Source organism: Mandrillus leucophaeus, unplaced genomic scaffold, assembly GCF_000951045.1.
Source record: "Mandrillus leucophaeus isolate KB7577 unplaced genomic scaffold, Mleu.le_1.0 Scaffold186, whole genome shotgun sequence".
Lineage (NCBI taxonomy): Eukaryota > Metazoa > Chordata > Mammalia > Primates > Cercopithecidae > Mandrillus > Mandrillus leucophaeus.
In genome coordinates, this window is record NW_012101876.1 from 5,113,515 (window position 1) to 5,129,175 (window position 15,661).

General features: G+C 36.6%; 1 protein-coding gene across 3 annotated transcripts in view; it reads left to right on the forward strand.

Annotated features, from left to right (window-relative positions):
* The window catches only part of NEK11 (NIMA-related kinase 11), a 311,830-nt gene that overhangs the window by 77,555 nt on the left and 218,614 nt on the right, over positions 1 to 15,661 (forward strand). For all 3 annotated transcript variants that reach the window (XM_011977968.1, XM_011977967.1, XM_011977969.1), the window contains exons 5-6: positions 13,952 to 14,016; positions 15,034 to 15,160. In XM_011977968.1, coding sequence (XP_011833358.1) covers positions 13,952 to 14,016; positions 15,034 to 15,160 — 192 coding nt within the window. The remainder of the gene's footprint in view (positions 1 to 13,951; positions 14,017 to 15,033; positions 15,161 to 15,661) is intronic.

Genomic DNA, 15,661 nt, shown 5'->3' on the forward strand with positions numbered 1-15,661 from the left:
TGTTAGAAATGTTCTATAGATTAATCTGGATGGAGGATTACAAGAGTGGTACATATGTTGATATATATGTAAAAAATAATCAAATTTAAGATTTTTGCATTTTAATGTAAGTTATACTGTAGTTTAAAACAAGTGATAAAAGTGCCAAGAAGAGTACAATTTAAGTGTTACAGGAGATCAGAAGAGAGATAATGTTTTCATTTGGGGAATCAATGGAGGCTTCTTGGAAGAAGTAGCACTTGACCCAAGGTAGGTTTTGAGTATGATGAAAAATGGGTCAGAGCTTTCCAGATGTAGGGAACAGAGCACAGCCACAGAGGTGGAAAAACATGGAAATCTTAGAGAGAATGGTGAGTGGTTCTGTTGGGAAGGCTCTTGGAGTAATGAATAACGTTGTTGGCAAAGGTAGGCTGAGGTCAAGAGGGCTTTGTTTTGGAGCATAGACATTGAACTCCACAAGAGCTTTTTGAGTGGAGTTATATAATATTGCCAGAGCTTGCTTCAGGAAGATAAGATGATAAATTATACCAAGGAGAGAAGATAACTTGGGTTATCAGTCAAGAACCTTTTATAATATACATGTGTGAGATTGTAAGGCCTAAACCAAGCTGGCAGAAGTGGGTAGAATGAGAAAGGATAATAATGAACTCAGTAAGTTGAAATGGCTGGACTTGAAATTAAGTTGATCTGTGACATGTGATAGAAGGTCAAAGATGAACCTGAGGTTTTGTGCCTGGATGAATGAGAAGTTGGAAAGACAGGTTTGAAACAATGGTGATGAGTTTAATTGTGAATATGCTGGGTAGAATATGGAGAGAGAAGAAGAAGAGGGAGGAGAGAGAGAGAATGAGAATGAGAGAAGGAAGTTAGAAGTGAGACCCTGGATCTTAGGGAACCATCAGGGCTTGACTTTGTTTGGGTTCCTACAATATCAGAGCCCTGAAACAAAGACTAGGGTACAAATAGATTTTTTAGGAGGTAGTCTTAGAAAGCAGAAGCCAATGAGTGGGAAGAGTGAGAAGAAGCCAGAAAAGCTGTGCAGAATGCATGATTGAACTAGTGGCTGCTGTGGGTAGAGGGATGCAAAGGCAGGACTCTTCTAATAGTGTGTTAAGTTTTGGGTTTCTCTTCCTGCTTTCTCTCCTGACTTTTTGGGAAAAAAAAAAAAAAAAGCAAGCCGGGCACAGTGACTCACGCTTGTAATCCCAGCACTTTGGGAGTCCAAGGCTGGTGGATCATGAGGTCAGGATTTTGAGACTAGCCTGGCCAACATAGTGAAACCCTGTCTCTACTGAAAATACCAAAAATTATCCGGACATGGTGGTGAGTACCTGTAATCCCAGCTATTTGGAGGCTGAGGCAGGAGAATGGCTTGAACCTGGGAGGCGGAAGTTGCAGTGAGTCGAGATTGCACCATTGCACTCTAGCCTGGGTGACAGTGCAAGACTCCATCTCAAAAAAAAAAAAAAAAAAAAAAAAGCAACCTTGCTTAAATATAACTATTGTTTTCTAGCACTATTATGAATTTCCTCTTGAAAAATTTCTTGTGTTTCTGGGAATTTGAAGTGAGGAGGGGAAGGAAGGTGTCTTCCTCTTGATCCAACTTTAGAATGGTTTTTAAATGGAGCAGTTACATATATATATATTATTCCTGATTGTAAATGTGTAATCTGTGTTTCACTTCTGTTGGTTTTCAATATTTAATTTAGGATAAAACATATTTCCTTCAGAAAATAAACTTATTTATCTTAATTATCTGATTTTAAAACATTTTAAATCCAAAAGAATGATTTTTTTAGCATATGGCATAAACATTTATAAATAATGACGTTAAAAAGCCAAGACTATTCACAGCTCACTGATAGCTACTTTGGGAATGTAGCACTAAAACATGTTCTTGCTGAAGGGAGTCATGCTGTATTAACAAAACTCCAATGTCAGTGGCTTACAGCAGCAATCATTTCCTGCTCATGTTGCATATTGACAGATAGGGGTCATCTGCAAGTCTGCTCTACATGTCTTCATTCCAGTACCCAAACTGAAGGAGCAACCCCTATCTGGGATGGGCTTTACTCCTGGTGGAAGGAAAAGCAAGAGCACGGAAACCCCTTGCTCAGACATGACAGTCATCCAGTCTGTTCACATGTCATTGACCAGAGAAGTCACATGACCACTCCTAATGTCAGAGGTGTGGGGATGCCTCTTCCTCCCAAAGGGAGCCCTCACTGCAAGGAATAAGAAGTGTGAATACTTGGGAACAAGAATGAGTCTACTACAATGTTTCACTCAGTTTTAAACTAAAATCTTTCAAATTACAGCTGATAAATGTAGGCTTGTCTACAAAGCATTATTCTAGTTTTCTCCTTGTATGATCTACAGTATATATTAAAGTATATTTTGAAAATTACATAAATTGGCTTACATATGAGTTAAGAAGATTACCTTGGACACAATACATGTGAAGAGGTTAGGTTTGTTGCAAATGCCTTGAAAAACTTTTAGTTTATATATATGATGGTTGATTTTATGTGTCAACTTGACTGGGCAGTAGATGCCCAGAATTAAACATTGTTTCTAGGTGTGTCTCCAGGGTGAGATTAGCATTTGAATCTGTGGACTCAGTGAAGTAGATTGCCCTCCTCAGGCATCATCTAATCCCTTGATTACTTAAATAGAACAAAAGACAGAGGAAGGAGGAATTTGCCCCCTTCTGCCTCACTACTTGAGCTAGACATCTCATCTTCTACCCTCGGACTGGGATTTACACCATTGGCTCCCCTGGTTCTCAGTCCTTTGGACTGGGATTGAATTATACCATTGGCTTTCCTGGGTCTCCAGCTTGTAGACAGCAGATTGTGGGTCTTCTCAGCCTCCCTAATTTGTGAGCCAATTCTTTATAATAAATCATTTATCATGCATTTCTCTGGAGAACCCAGACTAATACAGCGCAGCTGCAGAGGAGATGAAGACGACCCTGGAAACACTAAGAAGAATGAAGTTACAGAAAAAATGAAGGATCTGTTCACTCCTTTGGAGCTTTCCTGTACTTATTTTAATTTGGTTTATTTATATGCTATTCTAAATCTATAACATATGGCATAAACATAAATAATGATGTTAAAAGCTGAGAGTATTCACAGTTCACTGAAAGCTATCTTGAGAATGTTGCACTGAAACCCATTCCTGTTCTGGGCCGGGAGTTCAGTTAATGTCAATTTCTTAGGATAAAGGACTGAGCAGCCTCTCTGCAGACAGCCCACCTGCTGGTGGTCTTGAGGCTTTGCGATTTTGGTGCTTTCCCAGTGGAGGAGAGAACAGGGCTGGGACACTTACTCCAAGATGGTTTCCTCATCACCTCACTGCCCATGCATTTCCCAGCCAGCTCAGTGAGGTATTGTGGTAGAGTGGCTAAAATGTTCCCTGAAAGGCAGTGTTAAGAACTCATTTTTAGTGTAGTAAAGCTTCCAGGGAAGAGACATACTTGGAAATCTGAGTCAGTAAATATGACTGTGGAAGGAGGTGTCCTACCCCAGATTTGAAGATAGAAAAGCAGAGAGAAGTTGTGTTTGGTGTTACTGGAGATTCCTGCTTTCTCCTGGTCCTCACCTCTTGAGGATATCCTATAGTCACTTTTTCAAGGCAAACTCACCCCTGAGTCAGGTGTGGGCACACTCCTGATGTGCTGGCAGTGGCCAATAGTTTGAGGAAGACCTGACCCTGCTTCTGACTTGTAACATAGAGGACTCATTGTGTTAGTGAGGGAACATGACACAGATGAAGAAAGGCAGGTGCCTCAGCACCCAGGACAGGGGCCAAATGGCAGAGACCAGTAACGGGATTTGCCTAGGTTGTACGTCACAAAGGATCCATTGGCTGTGCCAGCACCTTTGGCAAGAAGAGTTTGTGATCCACCCTGAGAACCTGCCAGATGAAGGACAGACCTCCAGGGAGGGTTTCAGAAACTATTCATATAAGGGCTTGAGGGGAGGTGAAGAGAATTGTCCATACTTTCTCCACAGTTCTACCTTGGGCTGGAGGCCTGAGAAATGCCTGCTCTCTGCACCTCCATTGACTGTTCTTTATCCTAACATGGGCCCTGGATGCTGGGGAAGAATGACCTGATGGGGAGATGGAGATGGGATTTTTAGCATGAATTTTAACCACAAACTGTCAGCAAATCTTAACCATATCACTTGGGTACCATGAAACATAGAAATGAGAAGGAGCCACCACTGGAACAGATATGGTATGGTGCACATGAGATAATAGATGGAGAACTGTGTTGAGCTTTTTAGAAGAAAGATTTCATATAAACTGTATTGCCTGTTACCTTATTATTTCTTAGATTTCATTTTCATATACTTCAAAGGAAAGGATATTAGCCAAGCATGGGACAAAAATATGCTGGCCCATTTTAGCTTACTGTAACCACAAAGCCAATACATTATGATTTTTTTTTTTTCCTCCTGAGACAGAGCCTCGCTGTGTCGCTCAGGCTGGAGTGCAGTGGCACAATCTCGGCTCACTGCAACCTCCACTTCCTAGGTTCAAGCAATTCTCCTACCTCAGCCTCCCAAGTGGCGGGGATTACAGGCATGTGCCACCATGCCCGACTAATTTTTGTATTTTTAGTAGAGATGGGGTTTCACCGTGCTGGCCAGGCTGGTCTTGAACTCCTGACCTTGTGATCTGCCCACCTCGGCCTCCCAAAGTGCTGAGATTACAGGCATGAGCCACTATGCCTGGCCAATTATGATTTTTCAATAGATATTTAGCAAATAGCTTGATAGCTGGTTTGTTGCATAGAATCTATTGTTCCATTACCACAGTGCCAGCTAATTACTTCTCATAACTGCTTTCTAACATATCGTATGCCTTATTCTTAAAGTATCTACTGATGAGTTACTAATTTATATATTTATAGAGGCCTATCAGTGTATTATTACTTGTAATTCATCTTCTGCTTGTCTAGTCTAGGTGTCATCAGGTGAGTTTCTTTGGAATGTTTTTCTTATTCCAAAGTTATAGCACCAAGTCGTCTGGTGGGCTCCTTAGCTCACTATTCCAAATCCTAAACCCGTGATCTCTTTGACTTCCTAGAATCAATAGCTGTAGAAACTAAGTGATCAACTTAAGATGGTCTTAATTGCAAATAACAGCAGCAGATTAAATAGTAGAGAAAATTTATTACCTTGCCTAACAAGAAGTCTCCAAAGTGAGTTGTTCTAGAGCTGGTTAACTTGGGTGGCTTGGCAGTATTATCTGGGGTTCTAGTTTTTTCTCTTTATTCCACCATTCTCAGTGTGGTTGGCTTTTGTAGTCAGGCTTGTCTTGTGGTTGCCAGGATGGCTGTAACACGACCACATATCCCGCCTTCATACAACAGTAACCAAACTCCAGAAAAGGTAAAAGGAACATATGGCATGTCACTCCCCCACTTTTTTGTCTTTTACAAGAGTAGGGAAATATTTCCTATAAGATTCCAGCAGACTTCCCTTATGTCTCATTGGTGTTAAAAAATTTTTCATAAAACATGGAAGAGACAAAATATATTAGTGGATATTTTTTTCATTGCAGTGCTGGCCTTAACTTTCTATTATCTGGGCTACTTTGTAACTCTGTGGAGGCAGAGGCACACTTGAATATATTTGTCCAGCAGAAATGCAAATAATTTCTGTCTAGTGGAACAGATATCCCTGGTGATGATTGTTTATGGCCTTGTTGGGCATTAACCAGTTTTGTATCTAACTCAGCAATCGTATCCCCCTGCCACATTCACCCCCTACTCCCCCCACTTCCTTTACCTAACAGGTCTGAGGAGGGCTGAGCCTCCCCAGAGGCTCATGGGGTTCTGGTGTCAAGGGAGAAGAGGAGGAGAATGCTTATGGGTAGGCATTTAACAGTTCCTGCCATACCAACAGAACCCCAAGAGTGGGCATAGAGAAAGCCAGATTTCATTTAACACAGTTAGTAAATACTGTTGTTCTCTTTTTAAATCAGTAAGAAGTCAGCAACATATTCATGTACAGCACAGGTCTAGGTATCGTGGGAATGTAAGAAAGCAGTAGAAAATAGTTATTAAATAGCAAAGTTTTTACAGATAAACAGACCTACGTGAGAATAGTGGTTTATAGAGTCAAACAAACCTAAGTTTGAACCAATAGGCTGTACAACATTGGGCAAGTTATTTGGCCTTTCTATGCCTTGATTTCCTCATCTCCAGATTGGGCATAATAGTAAAAAGATAGTAGTATAGTGCTTAGGATGATAACATCTGGAGTTATGGACCTCAAGATGAAGTGGCCTAGTGTTGCATTGTCTAGTTTTGCTCTTCTGTTTTCTCTCTATTCTTAGAAACACTAATCCACTGAAGGGTTAAAGAGGCTAAAGATTATTTGAATTAGGGGAATTCTCATTATCATATCCAGTTCTTCACTTTATATGCTGATTTTATAGGCCCAGTTGAGTTTCTGCCCATTTGTGTCCTATAAAGTAAACTATATGATCTTTATGAGTGACTTTTCTTTAAAATGTTCTTAGTCAGAATTTGCAGCTTTATTCAATAATTGAATAAAGCTGGATGGTTGAGGCCTGAACACTTTACAAAGGTAACTTCGTTACACTTGTATTATCATTAATTCTAGTGGTAAAATTATTTTTATAATTGATATTTCTGGTTTTAATTTATGGTAGTAATAGTAATTTGGTGGGCATGTACCTGAGAGTGATCATTTACTGAGAGAGATGTTTCCTTACGAACAGATGAATGTCTTTATTGGTAATTATTTACAATTATAAATAATTCTTTAGTAAAGTGACAATGGTTAGGTTTCCCTTCTGCCATCTGTTATAGTTGCTGGTGTACTTAAAAAACTCTCTAACCTGAGTGTAAGCATTATGAGATACTTAGCCCTGTCTTATGAATCTTTATATCTGTCACATTATATAGTATAGCACATAACATCTAGTTGGCACTCAATAATTATTTTTTTGATTAATGAATGAGTCCCACTAGATAGTATTCATCTTTGTACCAAGGATGGTGTTTTAAAAACCAACATGCATTTATTGAGCATCTACTGTGAGTGAAGGACTGTGAAGAGGAAGAGATGATATTAATAGAAATGTGGCTCAAGCATTTGCTAAGGCTGCCAGAAGCATTGGTAGAGCCAGATCTTGAAATCTCTAGCAGGCCACGTATAAGACTGTAGACTCTATTCCAGAAGCAGTGCAGAGCCATTGAAGGACTTAAGTTGGTGTTTGAAGGACAGGTTTTCATTTTATAAAGCCACAACCCCATTTCTGACCTAAGGCTCAAGAATACTGCTCCCAGACTGGGTTCTCCTGTTTAAGCAGGGGGGCAGATACACTGCAGTCAATTTCTCCTTAAAGACTTTGACTCCAGTTGTGTCCTTCTTTTCTATTATTTTTATTCAGGATTTCAGTTCTACTTTCTTTATATACCCCACAAATTATTAATTAGTGCTACCATTATTATTGGCTGATAAGCCAAAACTAGTTTAGATTTCCCCACTTTTTTCAATCTCTTGGTTCACCACTTCTTCCACCCCATGTCTTCCTTCTGTGGTCATGTTTTTTTCTCCCTAAAAGAAATCCTTAAGTTATGTGAATGATAAACACTCAGTTTCTTTGCTTGTTTCTTTGAAAATGTTTTTATTTTTTCCTCATTCTTTTATAATAGTTTAACTACTATTTCAGCTAAATATGTATTATTATTTAGCTATTATTAAAAATGAAATTCCAGATGGACAGGTATCTTATCTGACATTTTGAAAATATTATCTCACTGTCTTCTGGATTCTGTTATTGATGTTGAGAAGTCACTTTCCATCTAACAGATGTTCTTATTAAGGTAATATCTTTTCTTTCACTTGATTTTCAACATCTCTTTGTCTTTGGTGTTTTCCAATATTACAGGGTTATGTCTACTTGTGGATTTCTTTTTTAATTCTGCTTGGGATTTGTTTTGCTTCTGAACTTGTGAATTCATGTCCTTCTAAATTCTGAAAATACCTAGTCATTCTCTCTTTGAATTTTGCTTCTCCCCTGTTTTCCTTTCACAGTGCTTATAGATGTATGTTGGACCATCACTCACATTCTGTTCTTTGTTGCTATGCACTCCTTTTAGGAATCCATTTATATATATATATTAGAACTGTAAGCCCGTATTTCAGATGTCTCTTATACTCTTTTCTATGTTTTCTTTTTCTTTTTCTTTTTCTTTTTTCTTTTTTTTTTTGAGACAGAGTCTCACTCTTGTTGCCCAGGCTGGAGTGCAGTGGCACGATCTTGGCTCACTGCAACCTCCGCCTCCCATGTTCAAGCAATTATCCTGCCTCAGCCTCCTGAGTAGCTGGGATTACAAGTGCCTGCCACCATGTCTGGCGAATTTTTGTACTTTTAGCAGAGATGGGGCTTCGCCATGTTGGCCAGGGTGGTCTTGAACTCCTGACCTCAGGTGATCCACCTACCTCAGCCTCCCAAAGAGCTTGGATTACAGGCGTGAGCCACTGTGCCCAGCCTTTTCTGTTTTTAATCTTTTTTTCTTTTTGCACCTCAGTTGAAATATTTTTCACTAACCATTATGCCAGTTTCTAAGTCTTCTTTTCTGCCGTGTCTAATTTGATTTCAAACATATGCACTGAATTCTTAAGTTTAGTAAAATTTTGTTTCAGTTTTAGAATCTTCATTTGATTCCTAGAAAATGTGGCTCTCTATTGAAATTCTCCATTGTGTCAATTATTTTCTTGAGCATATAATCACAGTTATTTTCAAGTCCTTGCCCAATCATTTCAATAGGTGGATCACTTGTGTATTTGTTTCTTTCTTTCCTTTGGTTTTTAATCATTTGGTCTTATCTTTTGGGATGCCTGGTAGTTTTGGAGTGAATGCTGAACAATATATGTGAAATATTGAGAGATGTTAGATGATATTATCTTTCTCTGGAAAGGGTTTTTTTTTTTTTTTTTTTTTCTCTGACTGAGTTATATTTAGGGCAGATCACCTTGATCTAATCAGGAACTGAAATAGTTTAACTGTAGGCTGTAGGCTTTCAGAGGTTTGGTCTATTTTTAGTTTACCTTTATTTCTATGAAGAAGTTTTTCAGAGCTTTCAGCTGAAAGCTTTAGTTTTTTACTAAGATACCTCTTCCTTTGTGGACCCTGAAATCAAAGTTTATTGAATCTACTCAAAGCTCTGATTAAAAATTTAAAATAAACTTTATTTTTTAAAGCAGTTTTAGGTTCACAGCAAAATTGAGTGGAAGGTACAGAGATTTCCCTTATACCCCCTGCTCCCACACATGCATTGCCTCCCCTGTTATCAGCATTGCTACCAGCCATACATTTGTTATAACAGATGAACTTACATTGACAGATCATTATCGTCAAAGTCTATAGTTTATATTAGGCTTCATTCTTAGTGCTGTACATTCTTTGAGTTTGGGCACATGTGTGACATGTAACCATCATTTTAGTACCATAAAGTTGTTGCATGACCCTAAAAATTATCTGTGCTCTCCTTACTCATTCTTCCCTCCCTCTTAAACCTTGGCAACCACTTATCTTTTTGTTGTCTCCATAGTTTAACATTTTCTAGATTGTCATATAGCTGGAAACATATATAGATCTCTCAGACTGACTTCTTTTACTTAGTAGTATGCATTTAAGTTTCCTCTATGTCTTCTCATGCCTTAATAGCTCATATCTTCTTAGCACTAAATAATATTCTGTTGTGTGAATGTACCACAATTTTATTTAACCATTCACCTACTGGAGGATGTGTTTGTTGCTTTCAAGTTTTGGCAATTATGAATAAAGCTGCTATAAATACCATTGTGCAGGTTTTTGTGTGGACATAGTTTTTAATTCATTTGAATAAATACCGAGGAACATGATTGCTGGATTATGTGGTAAGCATTTGTATCATTTTGTAAGAAACTGCCAAACTGTCTTCCAAAGTGGCTGAACCACTTTGTATTCCCACTAGCAGTGAATGAGTTTCTGTTATTACACATCCTTGTGAGCATTTGGTGTTGTCAGTGTCTGGATTTGGGCCATTCTAATAGATGTGTAGTGGTACTTCATTGTTGTTTTAATTTGCATTTCTCTGATGACATATGATGTGGAACATCTTTTCAGGTTTATTTGCCATTTGTATATCATCTTTTGTGAGGTGTCTGTTAAGGTCTTTGGCCCATTTTAAAACCAGATTGCTTTCCTGTTGTTGAGTTTTAATAGTTCTTTGTATATTTTGGATAACAATCTTTTTTTTTTTTTTTTGAGACGGAGTCTGTCTCTGTCACCCAGGCTGCAGTGCAGTGTTGCGATCTTGGCTCACTGCAAGCTCCACCTCCCGGGTTCATGCCATTCTCCCGCCTCAGCCTCCCAAGTAGCTGGGACTACAGGCGCCCACCACCATGCCTGGCTAATTTTATTTTTGTATTTTTAGTAGAGACAGGGTTTCACCACGTTAGCCAGGATGGTCTCGATTTCCTGACCTTGTGATCTTCTCGCCTCAACCTACCAAAGTGTTTGGATTACATGGCATGAGCCACTGCGCCCGGCCAACAGTCTTTTTTATCAGATATGTCTTTTGCAAATCTTTTCTCCCAGTCTATGGCTTATCTTTTTATTCTCTTGACAGTGTTTTCTTGCAGAGCAGGAATTTTTTATTTTAATAATGTCTAGCTTATCAATTACGTCATGGATTGTGCCTTTGGTGTTCTATTTTAAAAGTTATCACCAAACTTAAAATCATCTAGATTTTATCACATATTATTTTCTAGCAGTTTTATAGTTTTACGTTTTACATTTTTTAGGCCTGCGATTCATTTTTGAGTTAATTTTTGCACAGGCTGTAAGGTCTGTGTCTAGATTCATCTATTGTATATGAATGCCCAGTTGTTTCAACCGTGTTCCATTGCATTGCCTTTGCTTCTCTGTCAAAGATCAGTTGACTGTATTCATGCAGTTTTGTTTCTGGGCTCCCTATTCTGTTTTATTGATCTTTTTTTTTCCTCCCCAATACTATACTGTCTTAATTACTGTACTTTATAGAAAGTCTTGACATCAGGTAGTATCAGTCCCCCAACATTGTTGTTCTCCTTCAAATGACCTAATATAGGTCTTTTGCCTTTCCATACAAATTTTAGAATCTGTTTATCAATGTCTACAAAATAACTTCCTGGGAGTTTGATTGGGGTTACATTGCATCTATTGATCAATTTGGAAAGAATCCATATCTTGACAATATTGAGTCTACCCGTCCATGAACATGGATTATTTTTCCATTTATTTAGTTCCTCTTTGATTTTTTTTTCATTACAGTTGTGTAGTTTTCCTCATATAGATCTTGTACCTATTTTATTAGATTTATACCTAAGTGTTTCATTTTGGGGGTACTAATGTAAGTATATTTTAATTTTAATGTCAAATTCTACTTGTTCATTGCTGGTATATATGAAAGCAATTGATTTTTGTATATCAATCTTGTATTCTGCAACATTGCTATAATTACTTCTTAATTCAGGAGGTTTTCTTAATTGATTCTTTTGGATTTTCTACTTAGATGATCGTATCATCTGTGAACAGAGACAGTCTGTTTTTTCTTTTCCCATCTCTATACCTTTTGTACTTCTTTTTCTTGTTTTACTTAATTAGCTAGGACTTTCAGTATAATGTTGAAAATAAATGATTAGAGGGGACATTTTTCCCTTGTTCCTGATATCAGGAGAAAAACTTCAGGGTTCTTATTGTACAGTGTGATGTTAGCTGTAGGTTTCTTGTAAATATTCCCTATTGCCAGTTTATCAGAGTTATTGTCATGAATGGGTATTGGATTTTGTCAATTGCTTTTTCTGCATCTATTGATATTTTCATGTGATTTTTCTTCTTTATTCTGTTGATGTGATGGATTACATTAATTGACTTTCAAATGTTAAAGCAGCTTTGCATACCTAGTATAAATCCCACTTGGTTGTGGTGTATAATATGTATTTTTTTAGACAGCATCTCGCTCTGTCATCCAGGCTGGAGTGCAGTGGGGTGATCTCAGCTCACTGCTGCCTCTGTCTCCCAGGTTCAAGCGATTCTCCTACCTCAGCCTCTTAAGTAGCTGGGATTACAGACACCTGCCACCACACCCAGCTAACTTTTGTATTTTTAGTAGAGATGGAGTTTCACCATGTTGGCCAGGCTGGTTTCAAACTCCTGACCTCGGGTGATCCGCCCACCTCAGCCTCCCAAAGTGCTTGGACCACAGGAATGAGCTACCGCTCCTGGCCTACAATGTTGGATTTGATTTGCTAATATTTCATTGAGGATTTTTGCATCTACATTCATCAGAGATACTGGTTTTTAGTTTTCTTTTCTTGTAATGTCTTTGTTTGGTTTTAATACTGGGATGATGCTGACATCTTAAAATGAGTTAGGGAGTATTTCCTCTGCTTTTATTTTCTGAAAGAGATTATAGATATTTGGTGTAATTTCTTCCTTAAATATTTGGTAGAATTTGCCAGTGAACCCATCTGGGCCTGGTGTTTTTTATTTGGAAATTTATTAATTATTGATGGAATTTATTTAATGAAGATGGGCCTATTCAATTGCCTGCTTCTCGTGTGATTTTTGGCAGCTTGTGTCTTTGAAGGAATTGGTTCTGTAATCTATGTTATCAAATTTGTGGTTATAGATTGTTAATAGTGTTGCTTTTTTATTCTTTTAATGTCCACGGGAATCTGTAGTGACACCCTCTCTTTCATTTTTGATTTTAATAGTTTTTGTCTTCTATCTTTTTGTTTTAGTGAGGCTGGCTAGAGGCTGGTTGATGTATTGATCTTTTCAAAGAACCAGCTTTTATTTTTATTGATATTCTTTATTGGTTTCATGGTTTCAATTTTATTATTTCTGCTGTAGTATTTCTCCTTACTTTGGATTTAATTTGCTTTTCTTTTCTAGTTTTCTATGGTGGAAGCTTAGATAACTGATTTTAGATCTTCCTTTTTTTTCTAATATATACATTAAATGCTATACATTTCCCTCTAAGCACTGCTTTTGCTATATCGCACAAATTTTGATAAAGTGTGTTTTCGTTTTCATTTAGTTCAAAATATTTTAAAATTTCTCTTGAGATTTCTTCTTCATTGTTTAGAAGCGTGTGGTTTTATATTTACATATTTTGTGATTTTCCAGTTTTCTTTCTGTTATTAATTTCTAGTTTGATTCCATTTTGATGTGAGAGCAGAAATGGTATGATTTCTCTTCTTTCAAATTTGTTAATGTTTTATGGCCTAGAATGACTTTCATTTTCTTTTTGAATAATTCTCAGGCAATTTTTCTCATTTTTATGTGAGCTCAACTGTGCATATATGAAGATATTTGTATACTTTATTCAGCATTTTAGTTTTTTATGTAAAGATTTTCAAGTTTTCTAGTTCTTCATAATGCCATAAAATAAAGGTCTTAACTGATATAATTTACAGTACTGGCTTGTAGTCATATTTAATAAGTGTTACCTATTCTTAAATGTCATCAACAACATTATTATTTCACAAGTATACAAAACTTGGACATTTGGGTAATAATAGATTACAAACTGGTCTATCAATTGAGGATATGGTTACTGGATATAGTACTATGTAGGTTACGCTACAAAAACATAATAAAATATAGCCTACTGAAATAGTTGAAAGCATATCACCTTTTTCCAAACCACATGTTCCCCACCCTTTAAAATCTTTATTTTAAAACTTTTGTTTCCTCAAACAGGGAAACTGGAAAGTGTTGTGACTTTGTAGCTTTTAAACATTGAAAGATATATCTATGGGAGTATATATTTATGTATAAATCACATGCAACAATATACATTATTTACATGGGGATTTAAAAATTTTATATTCTGCATGAAGTTGTGTATCTTTTTTGTCTTTTGTAGGAGGATACTTCATCGAGACTTAAAGTCAAAGAATATATTTCTGAAAAATAATCTACTTAAAATTGGTAAGATTTTAAAAAGTATGAATTCCAAAAACACAGAACAGTATATTCTAGATATTATCATATCAAATTTAAGTAAATGGTACATGGAATTGTTAGAGTAATCATTGGTTTATTTAAATTTCTCAAATATTTAAGTATGTGTGCTGCTGAAATGAACACTAAATTTCCCAGGTTTCTTACCTGATGGGCCCAACAAAACCTAATTATTTTGTTTCTGAGTATTGATATAAATTGAGGTATACACATTTGCCACATATTTGATAGATTTTCAAATATACTCTGAGTTCCCTGTGTCATGCCAGGTACTTTACAAGTTATTAGAGTCATTTTACTGGTTTGATGAGTGACTACAGGTTTCTCATTTATATTATTTCATCACAAGCAATAAGCGGTTATAGATAATTAAAATGTTGATATAATGGCTTTGTTAACCTTTAGTTCTTCAGAACTGTACCTCTCCTCATACCAGCTACTGGATCATCTAATCATCATATAGGGTGTTCTTGGGGAAGGAAGGAATAAAAGCGTGCAACTAGTTAGGCAAGTATAAAAAAGCTGATAGATTCAAATTTTTATAGTCATGTTCTTAAATAGTCTCAGATCTTTTCTTTAAAACTCTCCTTTATTGTAAATTTAAGAACAAATTCTTCCCCCCTCAGGTGACATTGTATATCATCTTATTTAGCTTTTCCAAAATCATTCTGTTTGCCATTATTCAGACTTGAAATAGCTTTTTATATCAAATTGTCTAGTTTCCCATAATTCCAGAAGTAAAGAATTTTAGCTTACATAATTCACTTTCCTGGCTCAAAGTCTTCCTTCTCCTATAAAACCTACATTTTTAAAGCTGTTTACCAGTGTTGTGTAATTTAATATATATTACTTCTCTTTCCTGTTAAAATGCTATGAACCATTGCATAATAAAATGGTCAAATTAGGCACTCATTCAGTTGTTAATTTCCAGGGCTAATTTTCTGTTGGCTTAAAGTATTCATAAAAATTAATTATTTTTTCAAGGAGATTTTGGAGTTTCTCGACTCCTAATGGGATCCTGTGACCTGGCCACAACGTTAACTGGAACTCCCCATTATATGAGTCCTGAGGCTTTGAAACACCAAGGCTATGACACAAAGTCGGACATCTGGTGAGTGGGCTAGTGGGCTAGACTCTTCATCTGCTGTCCTAAAAGAATGGTACATTTTGTCTTTCAGCTCATTTGCTTGCTGCATACATTCACTTTATCCCTTTGACGTGAATATTTCTGTGACCAGAGTAAAAGAAGGTCTTTTGCATTTAGAGCTTGATATATTTCATTAAACTAGTTTTAAAAATTCTCTTTATTCATTGATTAATTGGTTGGTTTTGGATTTTTAGTTCCTGAATCACAAGGGAAAGTTCTTAATGTACCATAAGCATTAAATTTTAATACATTTCTGTTAACCTATTAAATAAAGTATTTGTAACCCTAAGTACTGTGCTTATTCTATTTTAAGGTTAACTTCGATCTCTGTAGGGAATGTACAGATTTTCTATATATTTTTTCTTTTTGTTACTTTTAAGAATTTTACTAAAGATACTGGCTTTAAGGACAAACTAATTTTTTTTTTTTTTTTTTTTTTTTTGCTTAGTTGTAGGATTTCTTTAT